The sequence below is a fragment of the Mercenaria mercenaria genome, chromosome 7 (assembly GCF_021730395.1).
Source record: "Mercenaria mercenaria strain notata chromosome 7, MADL_Memer_1, whole genome shotgun sequence".
Classification (NCBI taxonomy): Eukaryota; Metazoa; Mollusca; class Bivalvia; order Venerida; family Veneridae; genus Mercenaria; species Mercenaria mercenaria.
The window spans coordinates 29,869,813-29,883,765 of record NC_069367.1 but is presented as its reverse complement, the minus strand read 5'-3'; the positions used below and the strand labels follow the sequence as shown (position 1 = coordinate 29,883,765).

Sequence of the window (13,953 nt, the reverse complement as noted above, 5' to 3'; positions counted from 1 at the left end):
AATGACCACTGCCAAAGAAATTACGTACTACTTGTTTGTGACTCTGAGATGTGAAAAGCTTCCAGACAAAATAAGGTTATGTAATGTAGGCGGAGTGTCTCTGAAATATCAAACAAACTAAAATGTTTTCAATTAAGTGCGAGACTGATTACTTGAGTAGCACAAAACCTCTCGGGCTCTGGATAATTTGAGTACCTAATTTAATCACGACTATTTCTTTTATGTTACACGAACAGGGATCCTGTTTTTGTTGGTATCTATGAATTTTTGCCTTTTCGTTTGCTTTGGGTAGTCTCCTCCAGAACATTTTGCACTCTCAGCTATGTGGAAGATATGGAATACTCGCGTGCACAATTACTTTCCACCACGTCACTCATTTTAAAGGGAAATAAAAGATGTTAGTAGTGTTACTCACACCACAGTATTATTTAAAGGTTCGGCGTTTGGCACGGCCGGGAAGAATACAAAAAATGCCAATATCAGAGCAAAAACGGAACACTAGCAATTTCGTGTGGAACGTAACACTTTATTTTCATTTTGGGTACCAGATGGTTTCGTTCATTACCAGCAAAACCATTAAGAAATTTCTTTGGAAGTATGGAATGCAACCAAATAAATATCCAGTTCGACTTGATCGAGATTGTTAATGCGAGGTGTTATATACATGTAACACCCCTTACAGTCCTAGCACCGTCTCCATGATCCCAAAAGAGACATTGAATAAGTCCGTAATATGGTCGCTTGCGTGTCTACTTTTAACTTGATTGGTTGCATTCATTTCTTTCAACGGGTCTTCGTATAAATTTGCAGTTAATCAATCAGTTATGCACAGATTGGTTTTATACACCCGTTTTATAAAAAGCTGACGAATTGTGTTATGGCGTGTGCGTCTGTCCCGTCTGTCCATCACATTTCGTGTCCGGAGAATAACTCAGTAATCGTTCAAAGTATTGACTTAAAACTTTACATATATGTAGATGGCGATAAGACGATGTGCAGAGTCGTCTGTAGATCAAAGGTTCATGTAACAGCTAGGTCAAATCTCTCTGTCATAGTTTGTGTGCAAAGCATAAATTAATAACCATTCAAGGTATTGACTTCGAACTTAGCATATAGGTAGGTGGCAGTAAGACGATGTACAGAACGCATGAACTTGGTTGTAGGTCAAAGGTCAAGGATATAAATTTAGTTCAGAGCTGTATTTTTGTGTTCGGAGCATAACTTTAAAACTATAAGGCATTGACCTGGAATATAGATGGGTGGTTTTAGGTGATTTTAGGACTGCAACAATCCACATTACTCTCCAACTCAACCCATACCCACGACTAAAAGAAAGAAAAACACTTTATATACTTGTACCCTAGTATTCAAGCGCAAAAATTCAGGCCCAAACCGACTACTTCTCTGAGAAGGTGAAGTCGTGTGGCACTGACCAAAAAAATTTGGCCACGATAACCAAAAATCTACTAGGAGACAGCCATGATTCTTCCCGTCCCTCTAACTCATCATCAAGGGAACTTGCGCAGAAGTTTAGTGACTTTTTCATCGAGAAAATTGAAAACATTGGGAATGACATTATTTCGCACAGCCAAACTGATTGTGGTTCAGTTGAATTGCATTGTTCAGAACGCCAGGAAGTAGCAAACTGTCTTACTGATTTGGCTCCTACAACGATAGAAGAGGTAAAACAAATTATACAAAAATCTCCAAACAAGTCCTGTGAACTTGACCCTTTACCAACATGGCTTTTGAAGAAATGTCTCGAGGAGCTCTTGCCATTGATAACAAACATCATAAAATACATCAATGGAATTAGGTTATGTACCAAAATAGTTTAAAAGTGCTAGGATAAGACCCCTGCTTAAGAAACCAGGTCTTGAACCAAACATTTTCAAAAACTACAGGCCTGTGTCTAACCTCCCTTTCATTTCAAAATCTTAGAAAAGGTAGTAGATGCGCGTCTTCATCGGCACTTGAGTGAAAATAAGCTACATGAGGGACTGCAGTCTGCTTACAGAAAGTTTCATTCACTGAGTCGGCTTTGATAAAGGTACAGAATGACATGCTCACATCCCTCGACCAAAATTCTGCAACAGTCCTCGTGCTACTCGATCTGTCTGCAGCTTTCGACACGATTGACCACCAAACGCTGTTACATCGACTTTGGAGTCACAGACAAAGCACTTGCATGGATGTCATCATATCTTAGTGACCGCTATCAAACTGTATGCGTTGACGGCGAGTTGTCGGCGCTTATGTTGATGAAATACAGTGTGCCCCAGGGATCAGTGCTTGGTCCAAAGAACTATATCATGTACACTAAACCCGTGGGTGCCATATGCAGACGTCATGGACTTCCACACCATTTCTATGCCGATGACTCTCAATTATACCTATCCTTTAAGCCGATAGAGGCTGTGGCTAGAAGTGAGGCCTTGCGCCGCATTGAGAGCTGTCTGGCTGAAATTGTCTCGTGGATGCATTGCAACATGCTGAAGCTCAATTCTGATAAAACGGAGGTAATGCTATTCACATCAAAGCGTAACTCCAAGTACATTGATGACGTGTCTATTAAGGTCGGTGACTCTGTGATAAAATCCACAACATGTGTTAGGAATCTTGGTGCAGTACTTGACAACAATATGGATATGGAACAACAAGTCAACTCTGCATGCCGGGCTGGATATGCACAACTTCGCAGAATAGGTCACATCAGATGGTATCTTACCAGTGATGCCACAAAGACCCTTATCAACAGCCTGGTTACTTCACGGTTGGACTACTGTAATGCCTTTTTAAGTGGTATTCCAAACAGCACACTTAACAAAGTGCAACATGTCCAGAACACGGCAGCTCGCGTCATCACCAAGACGCCCCGTCGCAATCATATAACACCGGCTCTGAAGGAGCTCCATTGGTTGCCAGTAAAATACAGGGTGCAGTAAAAAGGTTCTGACCCACATCTTTAAGGCTTTACACTATCAGTCCCCTGCCTATATTAGGGATATGATAGAAATGTATAAACCGGTCAGAAACCTAAGATCACAAGACACGCTGTCACTGGTTATGCCAAAAACTAAAACCATGATGTATGTCAATCGCAGCTTTTCGTGCACTGCTCCAAAGCTTTGGAACTCCCTTCCCGTTAAGATCAGGGAAGCTGACACGCTAGCTACTTTCAAAAGCCTGCTAAAAACCCACTTCTTTTTACAATATTTTGTTAACTGACCGATACATTGTTGCTTTTTTTTTCTTCTTCTTCTTCATAAAACTGCGTAGAACAGTATTTTATCCTAGGGTAACCTAAATACTTTTAAATATGTATGTATGTTTATCTCGTTTAATCTATACGTTTCACATTTATGTGGAATGCATTATTTTTGTATGCGTATTTGTTAGTATTTTTGCAATTTTTCTGTGAAGTCTTTTTGAATGTGTACACGTGCATGAAAAGAGTGCTATATAAATTTGGTATAATAATAATAATAATATAATAAAGTCGATTGATAGGCCAAATGTCAAAGGTCACGGTCCCAAATCGAGTTCAAATGTAAAATATGTCCTTTGTAATTTGTAAAACTTCAAAAATATTCAAGGTATCGACTTAAAACTTGAAATATAAATGGGTTGTGATAAGATTATTTGAAAAATGCAGAAATCCACATTACTTCCAACACACACACATTCCCCACCCCTACCCCGCCACAACGCCCACCCCCACTGAAAACAAAATTACTTTTGCCGCCGCACCCCCTCCCTTGATTGACCCACACTCAGAAAACTTAGTTTGAATGTTACTCTCTGCTCCTCTGATCTAGGACTGTTGGGGCGTATATTGGCCCGCTTGGCGGAGCTCCCATTTACTGATTGTTCTCATACCTCGTACCTCGACACTTATAATCATATTGCCATTCGGAACGATAAAACAGTATTTGCGTAGCAAACAAAGGGTATGTGCTTATAGGAAAGTTGCATGTGACTCACAATATAAGATTTCTTCCACTGTTTGTAGGTGCAGATTGAAATATCCGACTGAATGGTAACTGTTAAGACGGTAACGAAGCACCGACAACCAGTGACAGTATATTTTTCTAGCATGCCATATTCAACAAATAATAATAACAGAAAACCATATGAAAAACTTTCTTTATAGCACAAATTTCTTATAGTGTAATTTTGTCTTATTTTAAAGCGCGGGAATTTATGTCCGTGATCAGGAAAGACACAATGGCAAACAACAAAGCAGAATATCGGTTTTATTTTATCATCTGCAGCGTAACGTTATGGTATTTTCGTAAAAATGTATTATAATATGAATTGAGTAATATTCTATAGACAGGGAACAAAGAATAACTATGAAGGTATTAAAATGATCTGAATTTACGTAAACATACTGCATGACTCTACATATCCTTTCCGTGGCCGTAACGTAATAAACCTTGTTAGCGTCTGATGGCCCTTTCACGCTTCCGTAGAATCAACATTTATTTCACGAAATTCATTTTGAAAATATTTCTGAAAAAAAATCTCAAATACGGAAATATCTGACATCCGAGGCGTATACTGACACTTTTAGACAACATCAAAAAGGACCTTTTGAACGATTTGACGAAATTCCAAACATTTCCATATACCATTGCTCCGTTACGGACCTCTGTGGAATTTGTGTTTATTCCGAGTGCAAATATTTTTTCATAGATGAAAAGCTGACATGTCGTGCTAAAGCCCAGGCATATTCAAATTGTTAGAAAGTGCTGAAAATTGACTCCTCATTAGCAAAAAAAAAGAAAACAACAGAGAAGAAGTCCACGCGCATACATTTAGAAGGGGGTGACCCCTGCGCGTGAACCCTGGCTATTGACCATTGCAAATGTGACTTTCGTTTTCAAGTTTAACCTGTGTACTTTCATTTTCTTTACTTCCGTGAAAAGCTGAAGGTCATCTGACGTCATTTTCTGTGTTGTTTTGATATCAAAAAATAGTCCGTATTTCTAGATATCAAGAAATGATTTCTTGATATCAAGAATTCTATTTCCAGATATCAAAAATTATAACTAATTTTTTGATATCAGGAAATGATTTTCTGATATCAAGAAATCGAATTCCTGATATCAAAATATCGATTTTTATATCAAAAATTCGACTTTTTGATATAAAACAATAGACAGCATTTCTTGATATCAAAAAATGAATTTCTGATATCCAAAACAAATAAATCGATTTTCGATTTCTTGGTATCAAGAATCATTTCTTGATATCAAAATTAATTCTTGATATCAAGAAATCAAATGTTTGATATCAAGAAATCATTTCTTGATATCAAAAATGCCTAGAAAATAGTAAAACGGCGCTCCATACCTTTGGGCCATTTTATGGCAGAGAAAAATACAAATGCTCGATCAACGCTTCTATGCCAGAGGTAATCACTGTTTAGAAAAGAAATGTTGACGTACGTAGTTAACTTCCAATACATTTTCAGGATAAAAATTCAAACGATTTGATAGTCACAAAATGGTATCTACTGTCAATGGGAATATGACCTGTTCCTGTGGTTTTATACAACAAGAAAATATCTAAATTATAAAATCTTGTTGATATTACAGTCAGTTCTATTACTGTCTAGAGTCGGCCTTACCACTAGTCCAGTACAATCTTTTCCGATTCAAGCATTTGCAACGTTCAAAACACGCATTAAATTGACCTCTTGCAATTTAATTTCCGTTTGCTATTGAAATATTAGACAAATTATCTATTGATGTACAAAATTGATTTATTAACAGAATTCATAAGTTTAACTTCAACATTAAGAGCGCAAATAACAGACAATTGGCGTCTGTTCTCAAACTGAAGAATAATCGGGACCTTTCATATACAAAACAGCGTCTGGAAGCATGATTTACACCAGACGAAACGCTACAGCGTCACAAACAATAATAATTGAAAACAGGAGACTAACTTCTTAGTCCCTGACATAATATAATCATTATGCCATTGGCATTATAAAAAGAAATACTGCAAAATCATTTAATTTCGTAGGCATGAAATAGAAAACGGAAACTCCACAGGTCGCTCAACACAACTAAAACGAAAATGTTACAGGCTCGGTTTGATTGTGCCTGTTCATGGACGGTAATGGAAACGCATGCTACCGTCCATGCCCTCTAACATTTACACATGCTACAAGTACAAAAAACAATTTAGAGACATCTGCAGATCTGTTCATACGGCGGTGCACATGGAACCTTCAATGAGCGTGTAATTCCATGAAAAGCGACGTATGGTCCCCCGTTAAATAAATGGGATTGCCCTAAACGAGAAAACAGTGGGCAGAACTAAACAAGCTTGAACTTAGAAAAGGAGTTCCATGACTGAGCAAAACGGTTACTTCATGGGAGTATGAATTCGTGAGCTTCAATTTTGTAGATTGAATTAAATGGAATTTTATTTTTTCGTTGGTACTTAATTTCATGGATTGATGCAACTACTAAATCCATGTCAGAAAATATTTTCCTCACGAATATTAATAATTTCACAATATCAGGTCTGAAAAATTGTTATATCTAGTTAATCTACCTGTTTGGATTTATCTACAGATAATGAATTGTATCCATTTGAAATCTCTTCTCAGACTCGTGTATATAGAAACTTAACGTTAGACATGCTTTCTAGTGGGTTCTATAAAATATCTAAACTGAATTATTATTTTATATTATTCTTTTTTGGGGGGATAAAGAACTACTTGTAAATAGTCGCGCTTCTTCTTACCAATGGGAAATATATATTACGTTGATTTCATATCTTAGCATGTCAGATTTAAAAGTGTACTTCAGTCATGTGGTATGCATCAACATGTGAACGGACCAACCCATACCCGCGGCCATACATTAGATGTTGTAATAACCAGGAACGACAGCAAAATAATATCATGTGTCGAGGTCATCGATCCAGGTCTTTGTGACAATACTGGTAATATGTCACAGGATCACCATGCAATTCACTTCAACGCCAGTGCCGCAAAACCAGCTCCGATACGGAAGCAAGTTTCTTTTCGGAAACTACGCTCTATTGACGTAAGTTCTTTCAAACAAGACATCTCAGCGTCCCTTGCACTAAATACGCTTCCAGAAGGCGCAGACGTGGATCAGCTAGTAAATGCATATTCAAAAGGATTATCCTTACTGATAGATAAACACGCTCCTTTACGCACAAAAACTATCGTTCTTCGACCTAGCTGTCCGTGGTTTACAGACGAACTTCATGAGGCTAAACACTTAAAAAGCAGCTTGAGCGGAAGTGGCGTAAATCCAAACTAACAATCGACCATCAACTTTATAGGGACCAATGTGCTACCATGAATAAACTCCTAATTCAGGCCCGAACCGACTACTTCTCTGATAAGGTGAAAATCGTGTGGCAGTGACCACAAAAGTTTGGCCAAGATAACCAAAAATCTACTAGGAGACAGCCAAGATGCTTCCCGTCCCTCTAACACATCACCAAAGGAACTTGCGCAGAAGTTTAGTGACTTTTTCATCGAGAAAATTGAGAACATTAGGAATGATATTATTTCGCATAGCCAAACTGATCGTGATTCAGTAGACTTGCATTGTCCAGGACACCAAGAAGTAGCAAACTGTCTTATTGATTTGGCTCCTACAACGATAGAAGAGGTAGAACAAATTATACAAAAATCTCCAAACAAATCCTGCGAACTTGACCCTTTACCAACATGGCTTCTGAAAAAATGTCTCGATGAGCTCTTGCCGCTGATAACAAACATCAAAAATACATCAATGGAATTAGGTTATGTACCAAAGAGTTTAAAAGTGCTAGGATAAGACCCTGCTTAAGAAACCAGGTCTTGAACCAAACATTCTCAAAAACTACAGACCTGTATCTAACCTCCCTTTCATTTCAAAAATCTTAGAAAAGGTAGTAGAAAGCGCGTCTTGAGCGGCACTTGAGTGAAAATGAGGCTACATGAGGGGGCTGCAGTCTGCTTACAGAAGTTTCATTCAACTGAGTCGGCTTTGATAAAGGTACAGAATGACATCCTCACATCTCTCGATCAGAATTCTGTAACAGTCCTCGTGCTACTCGATATTTCTGCGGCTTTCGACACGATTGATCACCAAAACACTGTTACACCGGCTCGAACATCATTTTGGAGTCACAGGGCAAAGCACTTGCATGGATGTCATCATATCTTAGTGACCGCTATCAAACTGTATGCGTTGATGGTGAGTTGTCGACGCCTACGTTGATGAAATTTCAGTGTGCCCAGGGATCAGTGCTTGGTCCAAAGAACTATATCATGTACACTAAACCCGTGGGTGCCATATGCAGACGTCATGGACTTCTTCATCATTTCTACGCTGATGACTCTCAAATTTTACCTATCTTTTAAGCCGATAGAGGCTGTGGCCAGAAGTGAAGCTTTGCGCCGCATTGAGAGCTGTCTGACTGAAATTGTCTCGTGGATGAATTCCAACATGCTGAAGCTCAATGCTGACAAAACTGAGGTAATGCTATTGACATCAAAGCGTAACTCCAAATACATTGATGACGTTTCTGTGAAGGTCGGTGATTCTGTGATAAAATCCACGAAATGTGTTAGGAATCTTGGAGCAGTATTTGACAGCGGTATGGATATGGAACAACAAGTCAACTCGGTGTGCCCGGGGTGGATATGCACACTTCGCAGAATAGGTCACATCAGACGGTATCTTACCAGTGATGCCACAAAAACCCTTATAAACAGCTGGTTTTCTTCACGGTTAGACTACTGTAATGCCTTGTTAAGTGGTATACCAAACAGCACACTTAACAAGTTGCACATGTCCAGAACACTGCAGCTCGCGTAATCACTAAGACGCCCCGTCGCAATCATATAACACCGGTTCTGAAGGAGCTTCACTGGTTGCCAGTGAAATACAGGGTGCAGTACAAGGTTCTGACCCACACCTTTAAGGCGTTACACAATCAGTCCCCTGCCTATATTAGGGATATGCTAGAAGTGTATAAACCGGTCAGGACCCTAAGATCGCAAGACACGCTGGCACTGGTTATGCCAAAATCTAATACCATGATGTATGGCAATCGCAGCTTTTCGTGCACTGCTCCAAAGCTTTGGAACTCTCTTCCTGTCAAGATCAGGGAAGCTGACACGCTAGCTGCTTTCAAAAGCCTGCTCAAAACCCACTTCTTTGTACAATATTTTGTTAACTGACCGATACATTTTTTTTTTTTAGCTTGTTTTTTTTCTAAATTATACTTGTTTTCATTCATGATTTTTGTTAATGTGGAATGCATTATCTTTGTATACGTATTTGTTTGTATTTTTGCAATTTATTCTGTAAAGCACTTTTGAACGTGTACAAGTGCATGAAAAGAGTGCTATATAAATGTGGTATAATAATAATAATAAAATTATCGGTAACGGTACTAATTACGAATTCTCAAATTTTAATTTCGAATTCAAATTGTTTGCATATTCTTTACGTCAAAACATGTTCAATTTTGAATTTTGCTGGTATTCTATATCAAGATTTGAACCGAGCCACAGTCATTTTTATGTCACTTAGGCTATCAGCTTATTGATGTACAAGAGCAAAAGATAAGGACTGAATCTATTGTACGACATTTTAGTTATAGAGAAAAATGGTTATAAAATATGTGGTTATTTTGTTTTCATTTGGTAAGTGCAGTAGTTTTATAGTATTAGGCACAGCTAATAGCTGCAATGATAGAATGTGCATATAAGTGATTCATTTAGAAATCAGTATGTGTCTGCTGAAATGTCGTATTCTTTTCATATTTCTTATGAAAATCTCTAATAAAACAATAAAGAAGATTGTAAATATACAATTTGTGAATGTGTGTAAATATGTTGCGTATGTAAGTAATGGTCGTTGAATATTTTAAATGCACTGCATATCCGTATTGTAAAAGGTAAATTGTCATTTCGTCACGAAACTCTTTCGGCCTATTCATTTAGTATCAATGAATTTTGGTCGATAAATACAGTATTTCTTGTAATAACATGGATTTCGGAAAAAAACATCGTGACAAGCTTGTCGAAATTTTTGTTCCACACTTTGTATCATACAAAACTAATGAAAGAATGGATGTACACTATTATCAAAGTAATATAAATCTGAAATGTTCAGATACCAATTTGATTCCATTGATTGTATTGCATTTTCTTGCTTCTAAAAGAAGTATTTTATTTATCAAACGCATGAAGTTAATAAATATAACTTTGATGATGCGAACAAAACCAAAGAATAATAGGATTTGATAAACTCTTTCGTCTCATCATTGTGTAATTCCGTAAGTCTTCCATCGATTTTGACATGTTCTAAAATTTATTACAAAATTCGGATTTGTTTCTAAACTACTTTCATGGTGATAATATTGTTGCAGTCATGATTCCTCTAGTGTATACATTTCGTAAGGAATACATGTTTTAGTAATCTTGTACTCTTCAAAGCATTGCCATCATTCAGGTAAAGTTAAATTATATTTTACAACAGTTTCGACACTTAAAATCTAAATGTATGGTTTAGATTTCATGTTCAATAAAGAAAATTGCACATTGTATATATATTTTAGACCATGTATTGTTTAATATTTGTTAGATATTTTGGTCCAACAGTAGCAGAATAGTGGCAAAGTCGTTTGCAATAAACGCATATATTATTAAAACACTAATTGTATGGTCTTTCCAGCAAAGCATTACCTGGAAAAACTTACTAACTGTTTCAAAATCTTTCGTCTGAACATCATCTTGGATTCATTGCAGACAATTTCGGTTCAAGAGAATTGGATTCGTTAGTCTTTGTATGTTCTTAACGAGCCTAATAGTTCAATACCGGTATAAAGAAAACATGTACAATTTTTATATGCTGGGCTATACTGCACTGGGCAACGTTGGGTTCCTTAGATGCATAAATCAACATGAATTACAGAGTCAAAGATAGCTTCCAGTAAAAAAGTACGTTCTATGATAACTTAACAGTCGCATTTTATCGATGACTAATTATGTCTCCTAGATTTTATCGTCTTGCACTTCGTTTTGTCCATTTCAGTTCTTGTGACAAGTGCTAGTTGTCCCGATGGATGGGTGTCACATAGATCATCGTGCTATTGGTTCACCAAAGACAGATTTTCATTCCATGATGCAGAGGTATGTATGTTACATGAAAACAACCTTTTCTTTACTTTGATATATTCTCATTATTAGTATGCAATAGAGCGCCGATATGCTTGCCAACTGTTCAGCAATGTTTGTGTACAAAGTGAACATGTCTAATACCTTTCGGCATTCTTCGGATGCACACTAGGGTTATTATAACAATAGCTCGATCTGGGATGCTGTTTTCGGCCGAGTGGATTTTTGTCAGATAGGATCTCACGAGGCGTGTAATCGCCGAGTGTGATCCGATCTGGCAAAATCTACGGGAGCCGAATATAAAATCTAAGATCTAGCTATTGTTATTATGACCCTTTTATTATATACTCCAACATTTTGTTTTCTTATTGAACGAAATCTTCAATGTTTATCGATATTAAAATGGAACTAAGTGAAGTTTTACTTGCGCTATTTATAGAACTGTGTCAGATCATGCATATTAATGCAAGAAGTCACCTTAACTCGGCCACGGAGCCCAACCCCCACTCCCACTGATATATTCCTATGCATTTTGTTATATGTTTCTATACAGAATTACTGTCAGGGACAACATGCTTTTGGCCACTTAGTGCAGGTAGATGACAGCACAGAAAACAGTTTTATAAAGGACACACTTAAAGCGATGCACGGTAGGTTATAGTACGTCTTGACATGACTCAGTGTTGATATAACGGTTTAAGTATTTATCAACGTTAAGAAGCGGTCGTAATAGTTTTAGCAATCAATCATATCAAAAAGTTACTTGGTAATGGAGAATGTTAATGACAGTTATGTAAATTTGTTCTCAAAATCTACTTTTCAAGGCAGATGGTTAAAGAAGTGGCAAGGAACGTTGTTCTATATTCATGTCTATGATGATAAATTTTATATGACTCCTTATATAAATCGCTGATATATACTTTTTATAGTATGACCCATCTATATTCAACACATGTTTGCCGGATTAAAATCATCACTCGTCTACGTTGGTGGGGGTAGGGGCACAAAAACAAATAAATATAGCCCGCGTTAAGTTCAAAACATATGTAGGAATCTTGTTGATTTTTTCTTATTGTTGGTTGTCACAGGAGCTCATCGTTGGATGGGTCTTACGGACGAAAAAGAGGAAGGAACATGGGTGTGGGTTGGCTCTAATACGCCAACAAATTTTACAGGTGATCTTATCGGTCGATTCATTTCTATTTCATTTTAAGTGGAATATTTCTTCCTTTGAAATGAACAAAACCTACACAGTATTCCATATCATATTCAACATTCGGAATATTTTTACAGCTTGATAATGATAAGACACATCAAAATCACTTCTTCTTTTCTCATATATTTACAACATACATTCAAGCAGTAGTTTTGTAGCCTTCCAGCCCCTTAAACCAAAATCTGAAATTCAAATATAGATTTGTGGATTTGAAAGAGGTTAAATTCCACTTTGAATGTCCATGTCAATGAGTGGAAAATATCTCTGGACAGTAAGTACATGCTTAATTCAAGTCAACTACGTTGTATTTCGACCTCTTTTGTTGCGGTCTAGACAGTACAAAAGTGCAATTTTCACCAAACCCGTTTTATTCTGTAATTTGCTAACGACAACCCGTGTCAGACTCAGTCTGCAGTTACAATTTTCTTTTATTTATCAAAGATGCATTATTTCACCATCAATAAAGATACACGCTTTAAGCAGATGTAATTAATATATTCTTTGCCTATTTCATATCTTGCAGATTGGTTCCCAGGGCAACCAAATTCAAACACGGGGGAGGAAGATTGTGTGATATTTACAAATTACAATGGGTATCGTTGGTATGACGTCTCTTGTAACTCAAACTATGAACCGATCTGTGAAATGCCGTAAGTAACAAACTTGATAGGTAAAGAGTTGTCAGAAAAATTGAACCTATTAATCAAATTTATCGGATGCAAACCACAGAAACATATATATTAAGCACTTTCATAGCGAAATTTTGACAGAATTGCAAACAAAAAATGACAATTATGTCAGAAACATAGTAAATAGAGTTATATATATAATAAGTTACAATAATTACATACAAAAATGCTGTTATGCAAAAAAAAACAACTTGATTTTCAAGATAATTATTAAAGTGCTACTTTTTGTGAACTGATTACATGTTTTTGTATTTGCTTCAGATCTTCAGGTCCAGTCGTGGGGTAGTATATTACACAAATCTGGACTGCAATGTTGATTTTCAAATGAATAACGTTATTTTCATTTTCGAAACAATAACACCCAAGTCTTAAAATGTTTAATTGTAATTTTGTTTACGTTAAAATACGAATAGTAAACAGGTGTACATAATCACCTTGTTCAAAAAACCATGAGCTATACAATACACAAACTTATACACAGAATTACGATTTGGTTGTCTAATTTCTTAGACAAACTGCCAAATTGTTCAGTCAAGTAAACTTGTGTTACTGGAAAAAGTGGAAGGAAGAAAATCTGATCTGCGAATTGTACACTTTGACGAATTGTTTTGTCTTCCAGCCTTGATAATCTGTTTTCGAACAATGCCTAAAAATATATACTTTTTTCTTATGTTTTCCTTAATGACGAACTTATGTGTATATTTACATAATTGGCATTGATCGTTAGTTTGTTTTGCAGGGGTTAAAATCACACGGCCACAATTTAAGTCATATGACTACCCTCACAGACTTTCTTGGTGGATTGGTGGACATAAAGCATTGTTTCAGACCTGGGCATGTACCTTTGTAGAACAGGCCAGCTGGTTATCTTTTTC

At 36.8% G+C, this 13,953-nt stretch overlaps 1 protein-coding gene across 2 annotated transcripts in view; it reads left to right on the top strand.

Moving 5' to 3' along the window:
• The window catches only part of LOC123554652 (perlucin-like protein), a 32,056-nt gene extending 18,597 nt beyond the window's left edge, over positions 1–13,459 (top strand). The window contains exons 1-6 of one of the 2 annotated variants that reach the window (XM_045344921.2): positions 9,559–9,697; positions 11,091–11,188; positions 11,727–11,823; positions 12,262–12,348; positions 12,913–13,039; positions 13,340–13,459. In XM_045344921.2, the coding sequence (XP_045200856.2) occupies positions 9,661–9,697; positions 11,091–11,188; positions 11,727–11,823; positions 12,262–12,348; positions 12,913–13,039; positions 13,340–13,364 (471 nt within the window). In that variant the 5' untranslated portion in view covers positions 9,559–9,660 and the 3' untranslated portion in view covers positions 13,365–13,459. Of the gene's footprint in view, positions 1–9,558; positions 9,698–11,090; positions 11,189–11,726; positions 11,824–12,261; positions 12,349–12,912; positions 13,040–13,339 lie in introns of those variants that run through there. The other variant, XM_045344920.2, reaches the window with a different exon arrangement.
• The last annotated feature ends 494 nt before the right edge of the window (positions 13,460–13,953 follow it).